Source organism: Schistocerca nitens, chromosome 5, assembly GCF_023898315.1.
Source record: "Schistocerca nitens isolate TAMUIC-IGC-003100 chromosome 5, iqSchNite1.1, whole genome shotgun sequence".
NCBI classification, from domain to species: Eukaryota; Metazoa; Arthropoda; class Insecta; order Orthoptera; family Acrididae; genus Schistocerca; species Schistocerca nitens.
Window position 1 is genome coordinate 94,852,014 of NC_064618.1, and position 22,356 is coordinate 94,874,369.

Here is a 22,356-nt window from a genome sequence, read left to right on the forward strand (position 1 = left end):
CAGATTTCAAGAATAAGGTAATACTTCTAATTCCAAAGAAGGCAGCACTCACATACACACACATTATCAGACTATCAGTCCAGTAAACCATTATTGCAAAATACTTACATAAATTATTTACAGGGTTTCCAGAGAAATGTGGCAACTCATGAGGCAATACTGGCCCTGTGACTTCTCTTATAAGATAGACTGAAAAATGGGCAAAGTTTAAACTGATAGTAAATTGTGCTCTGAAGAAGCATGTGCTGAATAAGTGGATTAAAGATGGACCAAACAACATTCAGAAAATGCTGAGGAAGCCAGTATTGTTCCACACTCAGTTCAAAAAAGAACGTGGAAATGTCAACAGGTGACATTCTTTTTGAGGAACACTATTGAGAAAATTTATTAACTGTGATTTGAAGCTGAAAGCAGAACAGTTCTACATCTGCCAGAAAACATTTTGTTTAAGGGCCACAAAGATAAGATAGAAATTAGGGCTTGTACAAAGACATATAGAAAATTGTTCTCATTCTGTTTTCTAGATGAACAGGAAAGGAAATGACTAGTAGTGGTACAGGGTATCCTCCACTATGCACCGTATGGTGGCTTGTGGAGTATGTATGTGTGTGTAGAAAAGGTAGTAGAAATTCATGCGTTCAAAAAAAGATCAATGCGCAAAGCATACAACTACTTTCATCTTTATATCTTGGCAAAAGATCTTTTTGAGAACCCGTGGAAATTCTGGCTCTATGTAAAATTACTAACTGGCTTGAAGGCCTCTATCCAGTGACTTGTCAGTCAGTATGGTGTAGCATCAAAAGGAGAATTAAAGCTTTAAATTCCATGTTTAAGAGAGAATTCATTCTGGAGGAGTGTACAGACATGCTATCATTTGACCATCACACAGAGATGGGGCATAGTAATAGATGTCCCTGGTGTAGAGAAGCAGCTAAAGGGTTTTAAAACAAATAAGTCACCAGGTTAAGATTGAATCTCACTTTACTTCTACAAAGAGTACTGTACGGAATTGCCCCTTGTTTAGCTTGCATTTATCACAAATCTCTCACCCAACTCAAAGTCCATGTGACAAAAAAAGTGCAGGTGGCTCCTGTTTATAAGAAGGATAAAAGGATGGACCCGCAAAATTATAGAACAATGTCCTTAACATCGGTTTGCTACAGAATTCTTAAACATATTCTATGTTAGAATATAATAAATTTCCTTGAGACAGAAAAGCTTTCTTCCACAAATCACCACATATGTAGAAAGCACCCATTGTGTGAAACCCTGTTTGCCCTTTTCTCACATGATATGCTGTGAACTATTGGTGAAGGGCAAAGGGCAGATTCTATATACCTAGATTTTCAGAAGGCATTTGACATAGTTCCCCACTGCTAACTGTTAACAAAGATCTGAACGTATCAAAACAGTTCCCAGCTGTGCGACTGGCTCAAACACATTTTAAGTAATAGAACCCAGTACATTGTCTTTGACAGCAAGTGTTCATCTGAGACAAGGGTATCATCAGGAGTGTTTCAGGGAAGTGTGATAGGACTGTTCTTATTCTCTATGTACATAATCTGACAAGGGTATCTGGTATGGAATAATAATAGGATTTAGGATAGACTGCTACACGTCACACAGAGGAAGTGTTGAGCAGTGAATAGACACAGTTAAAACTAGACTGTTGGGTAAGCTATTGGACTAAGTCCAACACTAACATCCCCTACACCCGTGGTCTTGCTGCCTTTGAGCACTACCTTCCCCAACACCGGAGTGACTTGAAACCTACAACCTCCATCATTGTCACCATGACCAACTATATCCTCATCCACAATTACTTCTCCTTTGAATTCATAACCCACAAACAAATCTATGGTACAGCCATAGGAACTTGCACGACACAATTCTATGCCAGCCTATTCATGTACCATCTAAAGCAGGGCTTAACAACTGGCCGGTTTTGAGCGCGAGTACTCGCGTCTGCTCACGCACATGCTCGCGAGCAGGTGCAAGGTCGCGGAGTAGGGAGGGAGGGGAGGGAGGGGAAATGCGCGTGCACGTTTGAATGTGATCTCGCGTTCTTAGCAGATTTAACTAGCCATCTGAATGCTTTGAACATTTTACTACAAGGTAAAGATCTGCTAATTAATCATTTCATAGATCGAATACGAGATTTTAAAATGAAATTGACACTTTGGGTGAGTCAGCTCGAAACAGGAAACCTAGCTCATTTTCCTAAATTATCATCCATGCAAGATTTTCACAAAGACTGTGAACGTTATTCACATAGTTTAGTTGATCAGTGCTTTCAAGATCTGACAGCACTAGACAGTGATTTTGATCTGTTCTCTCCGTATTCAGCGAATATTTAAGAGATTAGTCCTGAGCTGCAGCAAGAAATTATTGACCTGCAGTGTGACAGAGAATACGGAGACAAATTTCAGAACGAGAAAAACATTTTGGAATTCTACAGACACTTCCCTCAGGATAGATTTACTCGTTTGCACAAACTGGTGGCTACAATAATATCAATGTTCGGTTCCACGTATGTTTGTGAACAACTGTTCTCTGCAATGAAATGTAACAAGACGCGCCTGAGAAATGCGTTGTCTGATCGAAATTTAAACTGCACGCTGCGCCTAAAATGCACAAGAACAATTACTCCAAACATAGACGCAATTGTAAAGGGCAAAAAGTACAAGATAACTGAGAATACCACACTTCAGTGACACCTTTTATTGTGTAACAGTTCACAAATTAATGCGAATGTAGAGGCATACACTAAGCTAATAAAATTATGTGGCATGTGTACATTCTCTTTTATTTGTTTCATTTGTCGCAGTAATAATTCGTGAGTGATATCCCTGCAGATGGCCGCGGATTTACATTGACTGGCGGCAGCTGTTGTGTGCCCCACGTGACTCTCCCCACTCTCCGCTCTGGTCCGGTAGTGGGGGTAGCGTGCTCGCGCTGCTCCGTGCTCGCGCCTTGCTGCTCACAGCTTGCTCCACGAGCACGTATGTTGTGAAGCCCTGATCTAAAGGAATTCTTCCTAGCCATCCAGAACCCAAATGCCTCACCTGGATCTGAGACACTGAGGTGTCTTCATGATCTGGATCAGGAGTGTGGATTCTCTGTCCACAATCCTCCAAAACCTCTACACCTTCTCCTTCATTTGCTTCATTGGGTCCTCATCAGCTTAACAAGACATATTCCCTAATGTCAACCTCCACCTCATGGATAGCTCCATCAGTACCTCTGTCCACATCAAACCCACCAATGATCAACAGCACTTCCATTTTGACAGCTGTCAGCAATTCCACATCATGAAGTCCCTTCCATATAACCTAACCCTCATGGCCATCACATCTGCACTAACAAGCAGTCTCTCCCCAAATATGCTGAGAGTTCAGTGTAGGCCTTTACAGACCTTCCACAGTTTTTCATGCGTCTGATATTTTCCTAATGATCTGCCTTTCTAGTATTTCTAATTTATCTTAACTGTAATTTAATGATAGACATTCATTTGGATATTGATGATGTTCTGGCATCACTATTGTTTTAGACAGGCATTTTATAAAATTTTAGTTATACCATATTCCATTCCCATTTTATGTATCCATCTCCTCCATAGCAGCTTCTTTCAAACCATTTTCTCATATTATCTTCCCAAAGATATTTAATTTTTTAAATCTTTTTCAACTTGGTTAGTTGTTTTCAGAAATTTCAGTGCATTTTTAATGTTTGTAAAAAATTTGGTTTTTTTTTCTGCAAAAATTCTTAAGCTGTCTTGCTGGCTATTACTTGTAAAAGATTAATTTGTGTTACAGCAGATGTATGTTAAAGGTATGTGTAAAAGCAAGGCAGTTTAGTCCATTATTTTTGTTTCCTCTTCCCAACCTTATCACTAAATTTATTTTTATTTTTTATTTACACATCTAGTTTGTTGAACCAAATTGAGGAGCAAATCTCCAAGTTCAAAGAATGTCAGTACATGAAATTACATCATAAAGGAATAACAGATAAAATAAAATGTTTAAGAATAAAAAAAAGTCAAACCATAAGTTTAAGTAAACACACTTAACAACATTTAACACAATTAACAGTTTAATTTTTCAAGGGACTCCTCGACAGAATAGAAGGAGTGACCCATGAGGAAACGCTTCAGTTTAGATTTGAAAGCTTGTGGATTACTGCAAAGATTTTTGGATTCTTGTTGTAGCTTATTGAAAATGGCTGCAGCAGTATACTGAACACCTTTCTGCACAAGAGTGAAAGCTGCCAATTCTTGGGGATAAGCTGATATTGTTAACAATAAATAACAGTAAAGGATATCTATATTGAGAGGTCAATGTCAGAATACCCAGACTAGAGAACAGGGGTCGACAAGAGGTTCACAAACTTACACCTGCTATTTCCCAAACTGCCCAATTCTGAGCCAAAAATATCCTTTGAGAATGGGAAGAGTTACCACAAAATAAAATACAGTATGACATAAGTGAATGAAAATAAGCAAAGTAGACTAATTTTCATGTTGAATGATCACTTACTTCAGATACAGTTCGAATAGTAAAAATTGCACCATCAAGTCTTTGAACAAGATCCTGACTGTGGGCTTTCCATGACAGTTTACTGCCTATCTTAACACCTAGGAATTTGAACTGTTCAGTTTCAATAATCATATGCCCACTCTGTGAAATTTAAACATCAGGTTTTGTTGAGGTGTTTGTTAGAAACTGTAAAAACTGAGTCTTACTGTGATTTAATATTAGTTTATTTTCTACAAGCCATGAACTTATGTCATGAACTGCACTGTTTGAAACAGAACCAATGTCAAAACCTTTACTACCAAACCAGTGTCATCAGCAAACAGAAATGTTTTAGAATTACTCATAATACTAGAGGGCATAAATAAGGAACAGGAGTGACCCCAACACTGATCCCTGGGGCATCCCCCTTTGACTGTGCCCCACTCAGACCCCGTGTCACAGTCATTCTCAACACTGTGAATAATGACATTTTGCTGTCTGTTGTTAAAGTAAGAGGTTAACCAATTGTGTGCTACTCCCCGTATTCCATAATGGTCCAACTTCTGGAGCAATATTTTGTTATCGACACAAACAGCTTAGTTGAATCAAAAAATAGCCTAGCATTCTAAACCTTTCGTTTAATCCATCTGGTATGTTACAGAGAAAAGAGAATATAGCATTTTTAGTTGTTAAGCCACTTCTAAAGCCGAAATGTATATTTGATAGAAAATTATGTGATTTAAAATGATCGATTATCCTTAGATACACAGCCTTTTCAATACTTTAGCAAAAACTGATGGCATAGAAATAGGTCTAAAATTGTCTACATTACCCCTTTGTCCATTTTTATAAAGTGGCTTTATTACTGACTACTTTAATTGTTCAAAACACTGACCGTTCTTAAAGGAAAAATTACAAATATGGCTAAGTACAGGGCTAACATGAGCAGCACAGTACTTTAATAATCTGCTGAGCACTCCATTATATCCATGAGAGTCCTTAGTCTTTAGTGATTTAATTATTGACTCAATCTTCCTCTTGTCAGTATCACAGAGGAGTATTTCAGACATCAATCTCGGAAAAGCATTTTCCAAGAGAGTTATATGATTCTCTGTAGAAACTAAGTTTCTTAAATTCATTCAGTTTTTTGAGACCAAATTTTCACCTTTTTAAACACAATGAAAAAGAATTGGGGAGAGGCCAATACCTTGCCATAGACATCTTGTTATTTAGAAGGACTGAGATATTTATCCCATAAATTTCACTGTGTCTGTAAGTGTTTCATGAATTAGATGTGCTACTTTAGACTTTACATCAAATCTTTGAGTTATTTCATCTATAATTTGTCTGTTAGCAGGGTCAAAGTCCTCTTTGAAATCAACAAACATTACTCGACTATCTTTCAGATTCAGTTATCTGTGGTGAATGATTGACTTCGTATTAAATATTTGTTCAGAGCATGATCTGCTCTTCCTAAAACCCCCTTGATAGTCACCTAAGTGACTGCCCATATTTTATTTGCTGCTCGTAGCACAGAAATGCCACTGCAGTTGGTAATGTTTTGTTTCTTACCTTTCTTATGTAATGGATGTATCACAGCTCCCTTTGTCTCTCCTGGGATTTTTTTGTTTTCCAGATTTCTTCGAAGACTAATTATAGCTATTTTTTTTATTTTTGGGAGAAACTATTTCAAACATTCCGCTGTAATAGAAACTTTTCCGCTCACTTTTGGTTTTTTAATGTTTTAATTACATCATCAATTTCTTTGAAAGTTGTAGGTAAATTTACTTTTAAATTATCATGAGTGTTTGGGAATTCGAGCTTATGGGTTCTGGACAATCAAAAGCTAGTCAAAATATTTTGCTATTTTTAGAGTTGCTTAAACCAAGTCTGCCATTTTCATTTATGAAACACACATTTAGGGTTTGGTATCTCTTTAATCTGCCTGTTAATGTGTGATAAAAATCACGGATGTTATTGTTTGAAAAGTTTTTCTTAATTTTTGCAAATTTCCTCTTTTCACTGTTTAAATTGATCATAGTGTCCAATTTCAATTTATCTTGACAGTTTCCAGTTTTCCCATGTTTTGGCCCTCTATGTTAAAGATTCTTCATGTATTTCATTCCACCATATTTTATAGTTATTTCTGATTGACTCAAATGTTTTCTGTGCAGCATTATTAATTCCTTTAGGTAATTCTGGCCAGTTACCATGTTTAGCCATTTTAATTTCATCTTGGTATTTTTGAATTGATTCTTTTCTAATTGTAAGTCTATCTGTATCACATTTTATTAGTTTTTGTGATTTTTGTTGTATTTTATTAGGTAGAACAATAACCTTAATTTAGGAGATGTAGTAATCAGAATCACATTCACCATTCCTTATTACTTTCACATTCATAATTTCCTAAGTGCCATTTTGAGAAATGGGTAAATTATCTATCTGAAATTCTTCCAATATATGATTTAGAGAGGTATCCATCCTGTGGCTTTGCTTGGAAGGGAGGGGGGGGGGGGGGCTTCCTGAAGAAGGTCTACATTAGTTGCAGGTGATAATGTTGGCAAAAACTGATCAGTCTCATACCATCTGTGTTGCTTCTTTTGCTGGCTGTGTGATACCATACTATTTAAATTTGTTTTTGTACCTATTTGAGCATTAAAGTTACTCAAAAGCAGCTAGGTCATCATCTGTGGTATTTGGATATCTCAGTTTGTAAAAGATCTCAAAATTTGCTGTTTTTTTTTTTTTTATTCTTTCTGTTGTCTGTATTGGAATGAGTTTATAATTTTAAAACTGTAGCCTTATTTAATAGCTTTTCTGGAGATTTTCCTGTTAAATGTATTGTACAGACAAGCTTCCTCTAAAATTACAGGTGAGCAGAGACATGAAGTCATTGTACTGAGAATTCTGTACCACTTGAGTATGGATGACAAATGCAAATCTATGTTCACATATACAGATTGCATTCCAATGGTAAGTTAGCACTGAATAGTTGATATACCTGTCAAATATTGTATGGTTATGAGGTGTAGATATAGTTCCATCTTGCATGGGGGAAGACACAGTTGAATGAAGCAATCTACACTACTGTGGTGAGGCTGTAAGGAAGAGACATTTTGAGATGGAATGGGTGAAGCTGTAAAAGTGGAGGTACTGTCGATAGTTGGTGCATTTGATTTAAACAGATGTATTTATGGACGCATCTGAAAGGTGTAGATTCACATCTAGGAAGGTGACTCATCGAGTTGAAAGACCAAGTGAAATGGATTTGGGAGTAGGTGCTGAGGTTATGGATGAAAGAGTAAAGGTTGTTCCTGCCACGAGTCCATATCATGAAAATGAAACTGAACCAGACAATGGGTTTTAGATGTTGACTGGTTAGAAAGGAGTCATCCAACTGGCCCATAAATAAGTTGGCATAGAATGGTACCATGCAAATGCCCATGACGGTACCACAAATTCATTTATATATTTAGCCTCTGAAAGTCAAATAATTGTGTGTCAGGATGTGGGTTAGCTAGGAGGATTAGGAAAGAGGTGGTGGGTTTCGTATCAGGAGGCTGTTGGGAAAGGTAGTCATGGGTATGGGGGTTGTTAGTGTATTAAGGACATTGCACCTGCAGTGACCATCAAGAAGTCTGGTGGTTACAGGACATGATTGTGGAATGGCAGTAAAGGAAGTGAGCAGTGTCTTGAAAGTAGGATTGGAAGTTACAGACAATAGTTTGGTGGCATTGGTCAACAAAGGCAGAGGTTCATTCTGTGGGAATGTTGTGCGTAGCCACAATGGCAGGACCAGTGGGGAGACCTTTGGGTTGGTTTGGGAGCAGGTGAAAGACAGGAGTATAGGAAGGTTGCTGTTGTGAAAAGGGAGATGGATTCAGGGATCACATTTTGGGATGCTGGAGGTCCTTTTGGACCTATGGGACGGGATTGCGGCCATAGGGGCTGTAGGTACAGGTGTCGGAGAGTTCTGTGTGGGCTTTGAAACTAGTGCTTTATTAGAAATTACCTTAAATTTACTGTGAAATCATTTAATTCTTTGGTGTCCTTTATTGGGACTGGGAAATGATTATATACTTTTATTCCTATACATTTAACAACGTTGGAGTTTCATTAAGTGGGAAACCAGCATTAGTGCATCTCTTAACCTTGCTTCACAGTGGTGCCAATTTGCTGATTTTTTTATTGCTGTTTGAACCATATTGTTCTGCCTGCTTTCTTTCGGAGTGTAAACAACTACACGGGCTGTGCACTTTCGCCACAAATAATAATTCCATAATTAGGCATAAAATGAAAGAGAGCATAGTACATTGACAGGGTACCACTATTACATTTCTTATTTATGTTATGATGATACATACTTTACTCTGTTTGGTACTGGTTATGTTGATGTGATATTGCCATGTGAGTGTGCCAATTATGGAAACCCCAAGTAACTTGGTTTCATTGATAAATACAACATGGTTATCACTCAGTGGGGACTCTTGGTATTTTATTTTGAATATTGGGAAATTTTAGGTCAACTGTTAATATTTTGTTATTTTGTTTTTTTTTACAAAGGTATGATTGAAGGAATTAATGTTATAAACTGTCTTTACAGGTCATGACCATGCTTCTCGAAAGTCCAGAAGATGAACTTCATTTAGAATTGATTGCACTTTGCATCAATTTAGCTATCAACAAGAGAAATGCTCAAATGATGATTGAAAATAATCGCTTGCAAGCTCTTATGTCACGAGCATTTCGCAATCAGGACTCACTTCTTATGAAAATGATACGTAATATAGCACAGCATGAAGAAACAAAACAAAACTTTGTAGTAAGTAATTGTTACTTGTTTATTGTGACTCTTATTTCCATGCTGTTGATATGTATTGTATGGGGGTTTATTATAGGAAAGAAGTGGGCATGCAAAGTATAATTGTGGAATGTAAGTATGAGTTTTGATTTAGTAGATATATCACTTACCTTCTGGCAGAATATTGGGGGCAAGACATCTTGATCTACAACTATGTCTATATTCTGCAACCACTGCAAAGTGGATGCAGACATGTTTTGAAACAGTCTTCATTCCAGAGATACACTCATTCTGTCAGATCTTCCTTTTACCTTTAAGAGATTTCAGTTTCCAATGAGACTTGCATTCTTTATTGTGATCAATACATCACCAGGTGCATCTGTTAAGCAGTGTGGAGTGCATTGGAAGTTACCAGTTGTCTCCCATGTATCATGGTATGTTGCTCCCACAAGAGTGGTTTCATTCAAGAATTCATTCTTGATGGGGAACCTACAACTATTGTCTATAATGATATTTTATGTTAAATTAATGTTAAAAGGGATTTGTAAACACTTTACCTTATAATTTGTGCACCATATTTATACATTTAAACACACATAAAGAAACTAAGTCTGTTTATCCTGTTATCATGTTTTATTCCTTTTTCCTCTCTAATATGAGATTAGAATAAATAACAGGGAAATTCTGGGAGATCAGCTTACCTAAGAGGAAATAATCCATCTTTGTGTGAGATATGAACTTTTCAGCAAGTAGCAGTGCTTCGTAGAGTTGGTTGTATTTGTTACATTACGGAAGACTGCTGAGACATACACAGATACTATGTGATCAGAAGTATCTGGACACCCCCAGAAACATATGTTTCATATTAGGTGTATTGTGCTGCCAGATACTTGATATCAGTGACCTCAGTAGTCATTAGACATTGTGAGAGAGCAAACTGGGGCACTCTGTGGAACTCACAGACTTCGAATGTTGTCAGATGATTGGGTGTCACTTGTGTCACATGTCTGTATGCAAGATTTCCACACTCCTAAACATTCCTAGGTCCACTGTTTGCGACATGATAGTAAAGTGGAAACATGTAGGGACATGTACAGCACAAAAGCATTCAGGCCGACGTCGCCTGTTGACCACCGACAGTTGAAGAGGGTCGTAATGTGTAATAGACAGACATTTATCCAGACCATCATACAGGAATTATAAACTGCATCAGTATCCACTGCAAGTACTATGACAGTTAGACGGAAGGTGAGAAAACTTGGATTTCATGATTGAGCAGCTGCTCACAAGCCACACATTGTGCCAGTAAGTGCCAAATGACACCTTGCTTGGTGTAAGGAGTGTAAACATTGTATGATTGAACTGTTGAAAAACGTGTGGAGTGACGAATCACAGTACTCAATGTGGCGGTCTGATGACAGGGTGTGGGTATGGCGAATGTCCAGTGAACGTCATCTGCCAACGTGTGTAGTGCCAACAGTAAAATTTGGAGGCAGTGGTGTTATGCTATGGTTGTGTTTTTCATGGAGGGGGCTTGCACCTCTTGTTGTTTTGCATGGCACTATCACAGCACAGGCCTACATTGATGTTTTAAGCACCTTCTTGCTTCCCACCATTGAAGAGCAATTCGGGGATGGCGATTGCATCTTTTAACACGATCAAACACCTGGTTATAATGCATGAGTTGTGTCGGAGTGGTTACATGACAATAACATCCCTGTAATGGACTGGCCTGCACAGAGTCCTGACCTGAATCCTATAGAACACCTTTGGGGTGCTTTGGAATGCCGACTTCATGCCAGGCCTCACCGACTGGCATCGGTACCTCTCCTCAGTGCAACACTCCATGAAGAATGGGCTGCAATTCCCCAAGAAACCTTCCAGCCCCTGATTGAACATATGCCAGCGAGAGTGGAAGGTGTCATCAAGGCTAAGGGTGGGCCAACACCATATTGAATTCCAGCATTACCGATGGAGGGTGCCACAAACTTGTAAGTCATTTTCAGCCAGGTGTCCAGATACTTTTTATCACATAATGTATCTTTTAATCTTTTGAGTGAGGATACAGAGAAATGAAAAATATTGAAAAAATGAAAGAATCTAAACAGTGTTTGTAACTTTCAAAAGCAAGTATGGGTTTACTGTAGCGTCTTACATTATTTCTACAAACACACACACATGCGCGCACACACACACACACACACACACACACACACACACACACACACACATAGAGAGAGAGAGACCTACTTTCTTGTACATGAATTTTTCCATGTCCTGTTTCTTCTTGACAGTTTTTGCTCTTTCTAAATCTAGCCCTACACTGCCATATGTACATTAGGATGTCTCTTATCCTTCAAGATTGATTTTTCTCTGTACTTCCTGTAGTAAGTGTCTATTTCAAGAGAAAATGTGTTGTGTGTAATTTAGGCTCAGTGGGAAAAGGGGAAGTAGTGTTCCTTAAACTCTGCTGTAATAACTTTAATAACACGAGAGGCATTCAATAAGTAATTCAATACATTTTTTTCTGAAAGCAGGTTGATGTTGTTCAGGTTTCCAATAGACCTTATTACTCCCCACTTTTTTTCCTACAAAACCCTGTCTTGCAATATAATCTCCATTCAATGGATGGCCTTATGCCATCTTACAGGGAAGGTGTGTATGCCCGCATGGTACCACCCTTTAGTGGTTGACATCAGAGCCAATATCATGCTGCATCAATAACCACCTCCCCATCATCCCAAGCTGCTTCCCATGAAGTTCATCCTTCATTGTACCAAACAGGTGGATGTCAGAAGGTGCGAGATCCGGGCTGTAGGGTGGATGTGGAAGAAGAGTCCAATGAAATTTTGTGAGCCCCTCTCTGGTGTGCAGATCTGTGTGAGGTATTATGATGTCATGGAAAAGGAGAAGTTTGTTTGCATTTTTGTGGCAATGAACATCCAGACGTCATTTGTTCAGTTTCCTGAAGGTGGCACAATACACTTCAGACTTGATCATTGCCCTTTGAGGGAGACCATCAAACAGAATATCCCCTTCAGAGTCCCAGAAGACCATCGCCATGACTCTACTGGCTGAGGGTGTGGCTTTGAACTTTTTATTCGGAGAAGAGGTGATGTGATGCCACTCGATGTATTGTCATTTCTTTACCAGTTCACAATGATGATCCTATGTTTTATTGCCTGTGATGAAGTTTGACAAAAATTGTCATGATCAGCCTCGTAATGTGCAAGCAGTTCTGCACAGACAGTCCTTCATAGCTCTTTCTGACCTTCTGTTAGGCAGTGAGGGACACAGTGGGCACACACCTTTGACGATCTCAACTGGTGGACGAGTGTGTCAGCACTACTGTAAGAGGCATCCAATTGACCAGTGAGGTGTTTGGTTGTGATCTGCGAATCAGCTGGAAAGAATATGTCCGCACATTCCGACATTGTAGGAGTCACAGCTGTGTACGGCCGACTAGGAAATTGGACAGGTTTGTGTGACCTAGTTGTGATTATGATAGCTGTCTCACCCAATGCCTCACTGTTCTTTTGTTCACTACCAGGTTTCCACAGATATTATGCAAGTGCTTATGAATATCTATGATGATCTGTTTTTCTGCCAAAAAAGCCTCAGTGACAGCTTGGAAAGCACCTTAGTTAAAGATGCCATTTTGAAGGCTATGTATAGTGCTGCCACCTATCAAAACTTCATGAAACTATAGGGGCTAAAGTGGGAATATTCCATGATTTCCCACCACAAATTCCACATTTTTTCAAATGAAATCAGCAGAGGAAAAAAAGTGTTGCATTACTTATTAAATACCCGTCGTATGTTGGGCAACACTGTTCTGTATAATGTTTGTGAGACACATATGATGACAAAAAGAGATTTTATTTTAACAGTCCTTATTCTGTGATAAAGTTGCTTTTGTATATCCTGGAAACAACAGCTGCGGCTGATATAGGACTTGAAGCACATACTGCTCCTGTTTCTCATTTTTTGTTAGAATTTATTGTAGTTCTCTATGGACTTAAGGTCACTCTCATCCATATCATTTACAACTTTTACTTTTTAAACTAGGTATAGCACACTGATGAAACATTAATTTTAATGCTACCATACAGTATGTCTCTTAAGGTACTTGAGACTTACATCAAATACACAAAAAATAGTCTGATTTTATAAGAAACAAATGAATCATTTCCACTGCTGATAATTTATTGGATTTGATTGATTCCTGCCTTGAACTCTTTTAATTTCTATGCCTAATGGCTCTGCTTCTGGCAGTAAATGCATTTAATAGTTTCATCTTCAATTCTGGAGACAAATTAGAGTCAAAGAAAGTCAAAGCAACATATTCAGGGGACAAGTACTGTAAGAGATTTTTAGTTTTGCAAACTCAAAGTGCTTATCTTCTTCAATGCTAATGATATTCAAAGCACCGTCATGATCTAGATCATGTTTTTGAACAAAATCTGTATCTTTGTGCTTACAAACCTCTGATGATATTCACGCATGTTTTAGTGTTTGCTTCCATTGTTAATACAAATCTTCCAATTTTGGTAAGGAGTTTTGCTGGTCCTGTATTGGCACTCCTGTGTGTGCACTCTACAGTAGCTTGTGTTACATATGTAGGTTTCTATTGCCAGTGTTATGTGATAGCTATTTTGCCCCTGTCTTCTGTATGCAGATCTTTATTCACTTTGTGTTTAATGAAACAGGGTTTTGAAACCTTCTGCTGTAGTGCTTATGTATCATTCTAGTGTTCAATGATTTTTGTACAGGGTAGGAAAATCATTGTTATTCTTATATATTCTATGTTAATAATACCCTCGTAATTGGTTCACTTGTTTATATCATGCAACTATTCATATATTTGTTTTTGTTAGTTGCTAACATTGTTTTTAAATTCTGTCTCTTTCTCAGGAGTTCGTCGGTGATATTGCTCAGGCAGTTATCCAGTGTACAAATGAGGATTTTGTTGTAGAATGTGTTGGTGTTCTGGGAAACATGACTATACCTGATTTAGATTTCTCACAACTAATGCAACGATTTAACCTTATCCCATGGGTCAGCAATATAATGGTACCAGGTTAGCATGCAAACACTTTATTTTTGAGCTCATACTGTGTAGAGACTTTTTACCAAAATTTGAGTAGTCACTGATGCAAAATATCATTGAGATTTTAAAGTACTGTTATAGTCATTAAAAGACCAAAGGACCTAGTGTGGAAATAATGGCTAATTATAAATTTAATTTTTGTGCACATGCAGCTGGAGGATTTTTAGCATAAGGACAGCAAAGCTAAATGCTGTAGTACATTTTATACTGAGCTGTTTATAAAAGAAAGTTACTAGTTTCAAATTGAAAGAATGGTCTTGGTTGCAAAGTTATTTAATTTCAGTAACATGTTTTGGTCTGTTGGGGCATCATCATATTGTCCATAAAACAAGAAAACAATCCATTAAGATTAAAATTTATGCAAAAGTTACTGGCTACAATATCCATCCCTCATAGAGTCATACAGAATGAGAGGTGAACCTAATTAAGAGAAATAAATTATGACAGTAAGCCACCCTGCGTATGGAAGACGGGAAAATTTCAAAAAAACATATGTTACCTTAAGCAAACCAGCAGATGCCATGATGGCAGCAAAGTATAGGACCACATTTATGAAAGTATAAATTCAGTGTCAGTTGTGCATGGCACAATAGGTCTGTTTAGCATTCATACAAATGTGGTTATGATAGACTAGAAAGCACACGCAGTACTGGTGTGGCAGGAGATAACTAGCGATAAGATGCATACATGAATCTAAAACTATGTAAAACAAATAGATTAAAAGGCTTATATGCAAAGTGTAAGAAGTAGGTAACATAACAGAAGCAATCAAAGTATGTAAAGCCAAATGTATATTAGGTGCCCGTATACAAGCTAAAGAAAAGGTAAAATGGTGATAGCATGATACATGGCAAATAAAGTGTGTCACAAAAGCCAAGTAATGCACAGTACATTTGCTAAAATTTAAAGTGCATGCACTGTGTGAAGCATCATAATGATTTTTTTCTTTTGTAGCCTGTATAACTTATCTTGAAGAGACTGTGCTGTTTTATTGAACAGAAAAAATACTTTTATGGTGAGAAAAGAACTCGTATAGTGTTTTGACTAAACTGTAATAACACTGATTTAATTTTTATGTCCATGAGTAAAACGGAGACTCACTGTATTTTTTTTTTTTTTTTTTTTTTTTTTTTTTTGTTGCTTGTTTCATTCTCCCTTTGTTAGCTGATCTTATACCTTTTTGATTGTGTCTATATGGACATGTTGTCCATTTAAGTCTTCTTGAATAATAAGTGATGATAATTGAAATTCATTGTAGTGTGCTTCTTCATTTTAATGTCTGCATTATGTTTTAATTGCTCATCTCATGGCTCAAGTGGTGAGCTTTTGTTATCAGAATTAGCTGGATTGGTTGTGACTAGTTCAGCCACCATTGTAGCCATCTCATTGAGATAATTATTGCATAGAACCTGCTTGTTTTATCTTGACGAAGTCTGATTTTCCACTGTGACAGAAAGTGGCACACTTATGATTTTAAGTTTCAATGCTGTAGTGTTTTTAACCAAGCCAGATCATTCCTCGGTTTGTACTGATGAGGATGGTAGGAGGCAGTGTGAATCATAGAGTCGCCAGTCATAGATTTATGGTAGATTGCAGATTAAATTCTATCCCCATCAAGCTGAAGCTGCAAGTCTAAATAATTAAGTGTTCTGTTGTGGTCCACAGCTTCACGAGTAAATACCATGTTTGGGTGTAAAGCATTAAATTATTTTCCTAGTAATGGAATGTCAGACACACGGACATTGAAGACAATAGTGTTATTGGCTACACAACGGTGATAGAAGGCCTGATGAGAAAGACTAGCATCCTGACTAGAATACTTAGACTCTAAGTTATTGACAGAAGTGTCTGTGAAACATGATGTTAAGCAGTTGCCCATGGCCAAACTATCATTCTGCGTATAATACTGATCACTGAAAGAGGAGTAGTTGGAAGATCTGCATAGCCTAAGTAAGGCAATTACTTCTAATTTCTGATCTGAGCTCATACAACGATATTTAAAAAGAAATTCTCTATAATAAGGACCGTCTTATCCAAAGGAACATTTGTATACAAGTTTTTAATATCCAGAGAGAGCAAGCTGCATCCAGGTGGGAAAGTTTTGTCACTTAAAACTTGATCCAACTGCTTTCTACTACAAATCGCAAAATTTTCCTAACAGACGAACTTTTTGCATTATAACAACAACATGTAATTGCAGTTACATGTGGTTTCCCTATACCATTAATTATCAGAAGTATTGGGAAACCAGTGTTATGAACCTTAATTTGGGCCTGAAGATTGGCGTCTTAGTGTACATCACTTTCAGTTTGGAACATGGTTAGGGCAAAAAATACTGGAGCAGCTGTCTGTATAGGTTTTAGCTCTTTTGTACAGATTTCAGTAGATTCATAATCTATTTGTTGGATGTTGTTCTCAAAAAATCACGAAGTCTTCGCAATATTATACATCCTATAAATGATGTCCAATGTATTGCCCTTAGCAAGAACAGCTAATGCTTCTTCTGACCTCAGTTTTTTGTTTATAGAATTTAAAAAGCACCAGGTCTTTATTATTAGACTTTTATGCGTAGCATTTTCAGTAAGGTCACTGGTGCTATACATCTCTCTAAGTTTTTCTGACTTGCTGCATGTGGTCGCATCAAGTGCAGTTTTTAAATCTGCCACCAAAGACGTAACCATCCTATCATCTAGCCATCATTGGATGTTATGTTAAGACCTTTATTTAGTAAGCACCACAGATGCATACTGAAATCCAACTCTGCCAAATTTACCACATGCTCAGCAAAGGGAAAATATGCATATACTTCCTTATGGTACCTGTAAATTGGACAACAATAAACTTTCCTTAACTTCTGCAATTTATTTTCATGTATCTAAGTGATCAACTGTCAACAATATGATTCATAACTCTCATAATTTCATCCAAGACATCCTTATGCAATATTTTCACTGCAGAAAGGTATGCTCTAAAAGCTAAAATATTCAGTCTGTCTTATATTCTGTATCTTGACCTTGTTTGTAAAATGAAAGTGATGTGTCCTGCGATACACCAACGTTTCACGCCAAAATGAAGACTTGTAATACTCCAGTGAATAGGTCAGCTGTCCACTTCACGCAGGAGGTGGCTACCAGAGTAGCTGGGGCTGAGTGGTTTTTTAGGTTAGAGGGTCTCCATGAAATACAAAATGGGCTCGAGTCTCAAAAGGTGCATGTCAAAAATAGGAATGTAGATACAGGAACCATTGGTATAACAGTTGTAGATTGTCGTAGCTGTATTGGGCAAGTACCAGAGCTCCAAGCACTAATAGAAATCACTGATGCTCAAATATTTATAGACACTGAAAGCTGGCTAAAGCAGGAGATAAGTTCAGCCAAAATTTTTCCAAGAACCTAATGATGTTCCAAAAGGATAGGCTAAACACAGTTGGTAGTGGTGTGTTTGTTGCTGTTTGAAGTAATTTATCTTATTGCGAAATTGAAGCAGATAGTTCCTGTGAGTTAGTATGGGGTCATTCTTGGCAACTGGAATAAAATAATAATTGGATCGTTTTACTGACCTCTCAACTCAGATGATATAACTGCCAAATGGTTCAAAGAAAACTTGAGTTTAATTTCAAACACGTACCTGACTCATACAGTTATAGTTGGTGATGACTGTAATTTACCCTAGCGATGTTAGTGAAAATACATGTTTAAACCCAGAGGTACACATAAAACATCATCCGAAATGGTGCTAAATGCATTCTCTGAAAATTATTTTGAGTAGTTAGTTCATGAGCCCATGCGAATAGTAAACAGTTGTGAAAACACACTTGAGCTCTTAGCAACAAATAGTCCTGAGCTAATAACAAGCATCAAAACGGATACAGGGATAAGTGAACACAGGGTTGTCATAGTGAGGCTGAATATTGTGACTCCCAGATGCTCCAGAAATAAACGAAAATATACCTATTCAAAAAAGCAGATAAAAATTCACTTGACACATTCCTGAGAGAGAATCTCCTCTCCTTCCAAATTAACAATGTAGTGGTAAGTGTAGACCAGATATGATTGCATTCAAAGAAATAGTATCGACAGAAATTGAGAGATTTATACCAAATAAATTAACGATTGACAGAGCTGATCCTTCTTGGTACACAAAACGAGTCAGAATACTGTTGCAGAAACAAAGTATTTCAAATTTAAAGAAATGCAAAATCTCCAAGATTGCTGATCTTTTACAGAAGCTCAAAATTGAGCACGGACATCAATGTGAGATGCTTTAATAGTTTCCACGACGAAACTTTGTCTTAAAACCTGGCAGAAAATCCAAAGAGATTCTGGTCATATGTAAAGTATACTAGCAGAAAGACACAGTCAGTGCCTTCTCTGCGTGATACCAATGAATATACTATCGATAACAGGGCTGTTAAAGCTGTGTTACCAAACACAGCCTTTTGAAATTCCTTCACCAAAGAATACAAGTAAAAATTCCAGAATTTGAACCAAGAACAGCTGCCAATATGAGTAACTGAGAAGTTGATATACTTGGGGTAGTGAAGCAACTTAAAACACTTAGTAAAAGCAAGTATTCTGATCCAGACTATATATCAGTTAGGTTTCTTCCAGAGCATACTGATGCAATAGCTTCATACTCAACAGTCATATTCAACCACTCGCTCGATGAAAGATCCGTACCCAAAGATTGGAAAGTTGCACAGGTCACACCAATATTCTAGAAAGTTAGTAGGAGTAATTACAGGCCCATATCATTAACGTCAATATCCAGTAGGATTTTGGGAACGTATATTGTGTTCAACATTATGAATTACCTCAAAGAGAATGGTTTATTGACACACAGTCAACAAAGATTTAGAAAACATCATTCTTGTGAAACACAACTATAGTTCTTTACACACACGAAACATTGAGTATTATTTACAAGGGATTTCAAATTGATTCCCTATTTCTATATTTCCAAAAGGCCTTTGAAATTGTACCACACAAGGGATTTCAAATTGATTCCCTATTTCTATATTTCCAAAAAGCTTTTGAAATTGTACCACACAAGCGGCTTGTAGTGAAATTGCGTGCTTATGGAATATCATCCCAGTTATGTGACTGGATTCGTGATTTCCTGTCAGAGAGGTCACAGTTCATAGTAATTGGTAGAAAGTCATCAAGTAAAACAGAAGTAATTTCCAGCATTCGCCAAGGTAGTGTTATAGACCCCCTGCTGTTCCTTGTCTATATAAACAGTTTAGGAGCTAATCTGAGCAGCTGTCTTAGGTTGTTTGCAGTTGATGCTATCATTTATTGTCTAGTAAGCTCATCAGAAGATGAAAACAAATTGCAAAACAATTTAGAAAAGATATCTGAATGGTGCAAAAATGGACAATTGACTCTAAATAATGAAAAGTGAGAGGTCATGACATGAGTGCTAAAAGGAATCCACATTAAACTTTAGCCACACGATAAATCAGTCTAATGAAAAGGCCATAAATTAAACTAAATTTTTAGGAATTACAATTATGAACGATTTAAATTGGAAAGAACACATAGAAAATGTAGGGGGGAAGGCAAACCAAAGAACATGTTTTATTGGCAGAACATTTACAAGGGAACGTCCCCATCGCACCCACCTCAGATTTAGTTATAAGTTGGCACAGTGGATAGGCCTTGAAAAACTGAACACAGATCAATCAAGAAAACAGGAAGAAGTTGTTTAGAACTATGAAAAAAATAAGCAAAATGTGCAAACTGAGGAGTCCATGCGCAAGATAGGCAACATCAAGGAGAGTATCAGCACAGGAGCGCCATGGTCCCGTGGTTAGCGTGAGCAGCTGTGGAACGGGAGGTCCTTGGTTCAAGTCTTCCCTCGAGTGAAAAGTTTACTTTCTTCATTTTCGCAAAAGATGTGATAATCACTCCCAAAAAAGTGATGAAAACATAAGATTTTGTCACATAAAGTGCAACAAATGAATGCAACAGTTTCACAGTCACACAGTTTTCCCTGCACTCTGTCAAAACATATGTTTTTAACATTTTAAATTTTTCCGTGTGTTGACTGTCAAATCTTGCATATGTCCAAGCAAATCTGAACATGTCCTGGAATTTTGGAGAGCGAAGTTGATTATGCGTGAGTGCCTCAACTTTGATAATTGACACAGACCGACAGATAATAATTGTCTGAAAATAAAAAAATAAACTTTTCACTCGAGGAAAGACTTGAACCAAGGACCTCCCGTTCCGCAGCTGCTCACGCTAACCACGGGACCACGGCGTTCATGGGGTCACACTATCCTTGATGTTGCCTATCTTGCACATGGACTACTCAGTTCGCATATTTTGCTATTTTTTTCATAGTTCCTTACAACTTCTTCCTGTTTTCTCGATTGATCTGTGTTCAGTTTTTCAAGGCCTATCCACTGTGCCACCTTATAACTAAATCTGAAGGGGGTGCGTTGGGGACGTTCCCTTGTTAGAAAAAGTAACAGATGTCTAAAGAGACTGCCCACACTATGCTTGTCCATCCTCTTTTGGAATACTGCTGCATGGTCTGGGATCCTTACCAGATAGGATTATTGGAGTACATTGAGAAAGTTCAAAGAAGAGCAGCATGTTTTGTATTATCATGAAATAGAGGAGAGAGTGTCACAGACATGATACAGGATTTGGGTTGGAAACCATTAAAACAAAGATGTTTTTTGTTGTGACGGAATCTTCTTATGAAATTTCAATCACCAACTTTCTTCTGCAAATACAAAAATAATTTGTTGACGCTGACCTACATAGGGAGAAATGATAATCATAATGAAATAAGGGAAATCAGATATCACACAGAAAGATATCAGTGTTCATTTTTTACCCACATTGTTCAAGAATGGAATAATAGAGAATTATAGTGAAGGTGGTTCGATAAACACGCTGCCAGGTACTTAAATGTGATTTGCAACATATCCATACAGATGTAAATGTAGAAGGCTGGCTTCCTGATGTGTCCAATAATTAACAGTACAGGGAACCCAGGTGAAGCTTATTTCCAAATAAATATTGTTGTTATGAAAAACATTCATCTGTGAGGAATGTTTTGCAGGTTCTAATAGAAAGGAGTTGGTTCAACTTTTAAATGACAATTCTTTCTCACCTGATTGTAGTTTAGTCTTTCTGGGTATTAAAAACTTGTATACATATGTTCCTTTGGATAAGATGATCCTTATTATACAAGAATTTAAAAAAAAAAAAATATTGTTAGATGAGCTCAGATGAGATAGTAGAAGTAATCACCTTATTTAGGCTACTTATGTCTTACAACTACTTCTCATTTAGTCATCAGTATTATAAGCAGAACGATGGTTTGGCCATGGGCAATTGTTATCAGAGTATCTCACAGACATTTTTATCAATAATTTAGAGAGTAAATATCTTATCTAGAATGATACTTTTTCTCATCAGGTCCTCTTCTATCATCGTTATGCAGATGACAACATGAGTGACTTCAGTGGCCCTGTGTCTGACATTCTTTTACTGGCTGAAGAATTTAATGCTTTGCACCCGAACATGGTATTTACTGATGAAGTGATGGACCACTACAGGATACCTTATTCTTTAGATCTGCAGCTGCACCTAGATGGGGGTAGGATTCAATCTGGCATCTATTGTAAATCCATGGTTAGTGACTATAATTCATGTCTCCTCCTGCAATCCTCACCATTATAAACTGAGTGTTTTCCAAATCTATGGAGCACCTTAATGGCGAGATACTGCTAAGCCCATCTTCAACAGAAAAATAATTAGGTAACTTGAAATGCACCTGTAAGCAATTCCTGCAATACTGCAATAGATGATAAATTATATAAAGAAAAAACATCAGTAATTGAGTGTAAAGGTCTTCCTGCCTCATTGGTTCTGAAATCCAAATCCATGAGAATCCCATTTCTGAAGAATCTC

The 22,356-nt window shown here is 37.4% G+C and overlaps 1 protein-coding gene across 2 annotated transcripts in view; it reads left to right on the forward strand.

The window, feature by feature from the left end:
* Positions 1–22,356, forward strand: part of LOC126259562 (kinesin-associated protein 3) — a 212,163-nt gene that overhangs the window by 96,812 nt on the left and 92,995 nt on the right. For both annotated transcript variants that reach the window (XM_049956458.1, XM_049956459.1), the window contains exons 9-11: positions 7,387–7,487; positions 9,118–9,336; positions 14,230–14,395. In XM_049956458.1, the coding sequence (XP_049812415.1) occupies positions 7,387–7,487; positions 9,118–9,336; positions 14,230–14,395 (486 nt within the window). The remainder of the gene's footprint in view (positions 1–7,386; positions 7,488–9,117; positions 9,337–14,229; positions 14,396–22,356) is intronic.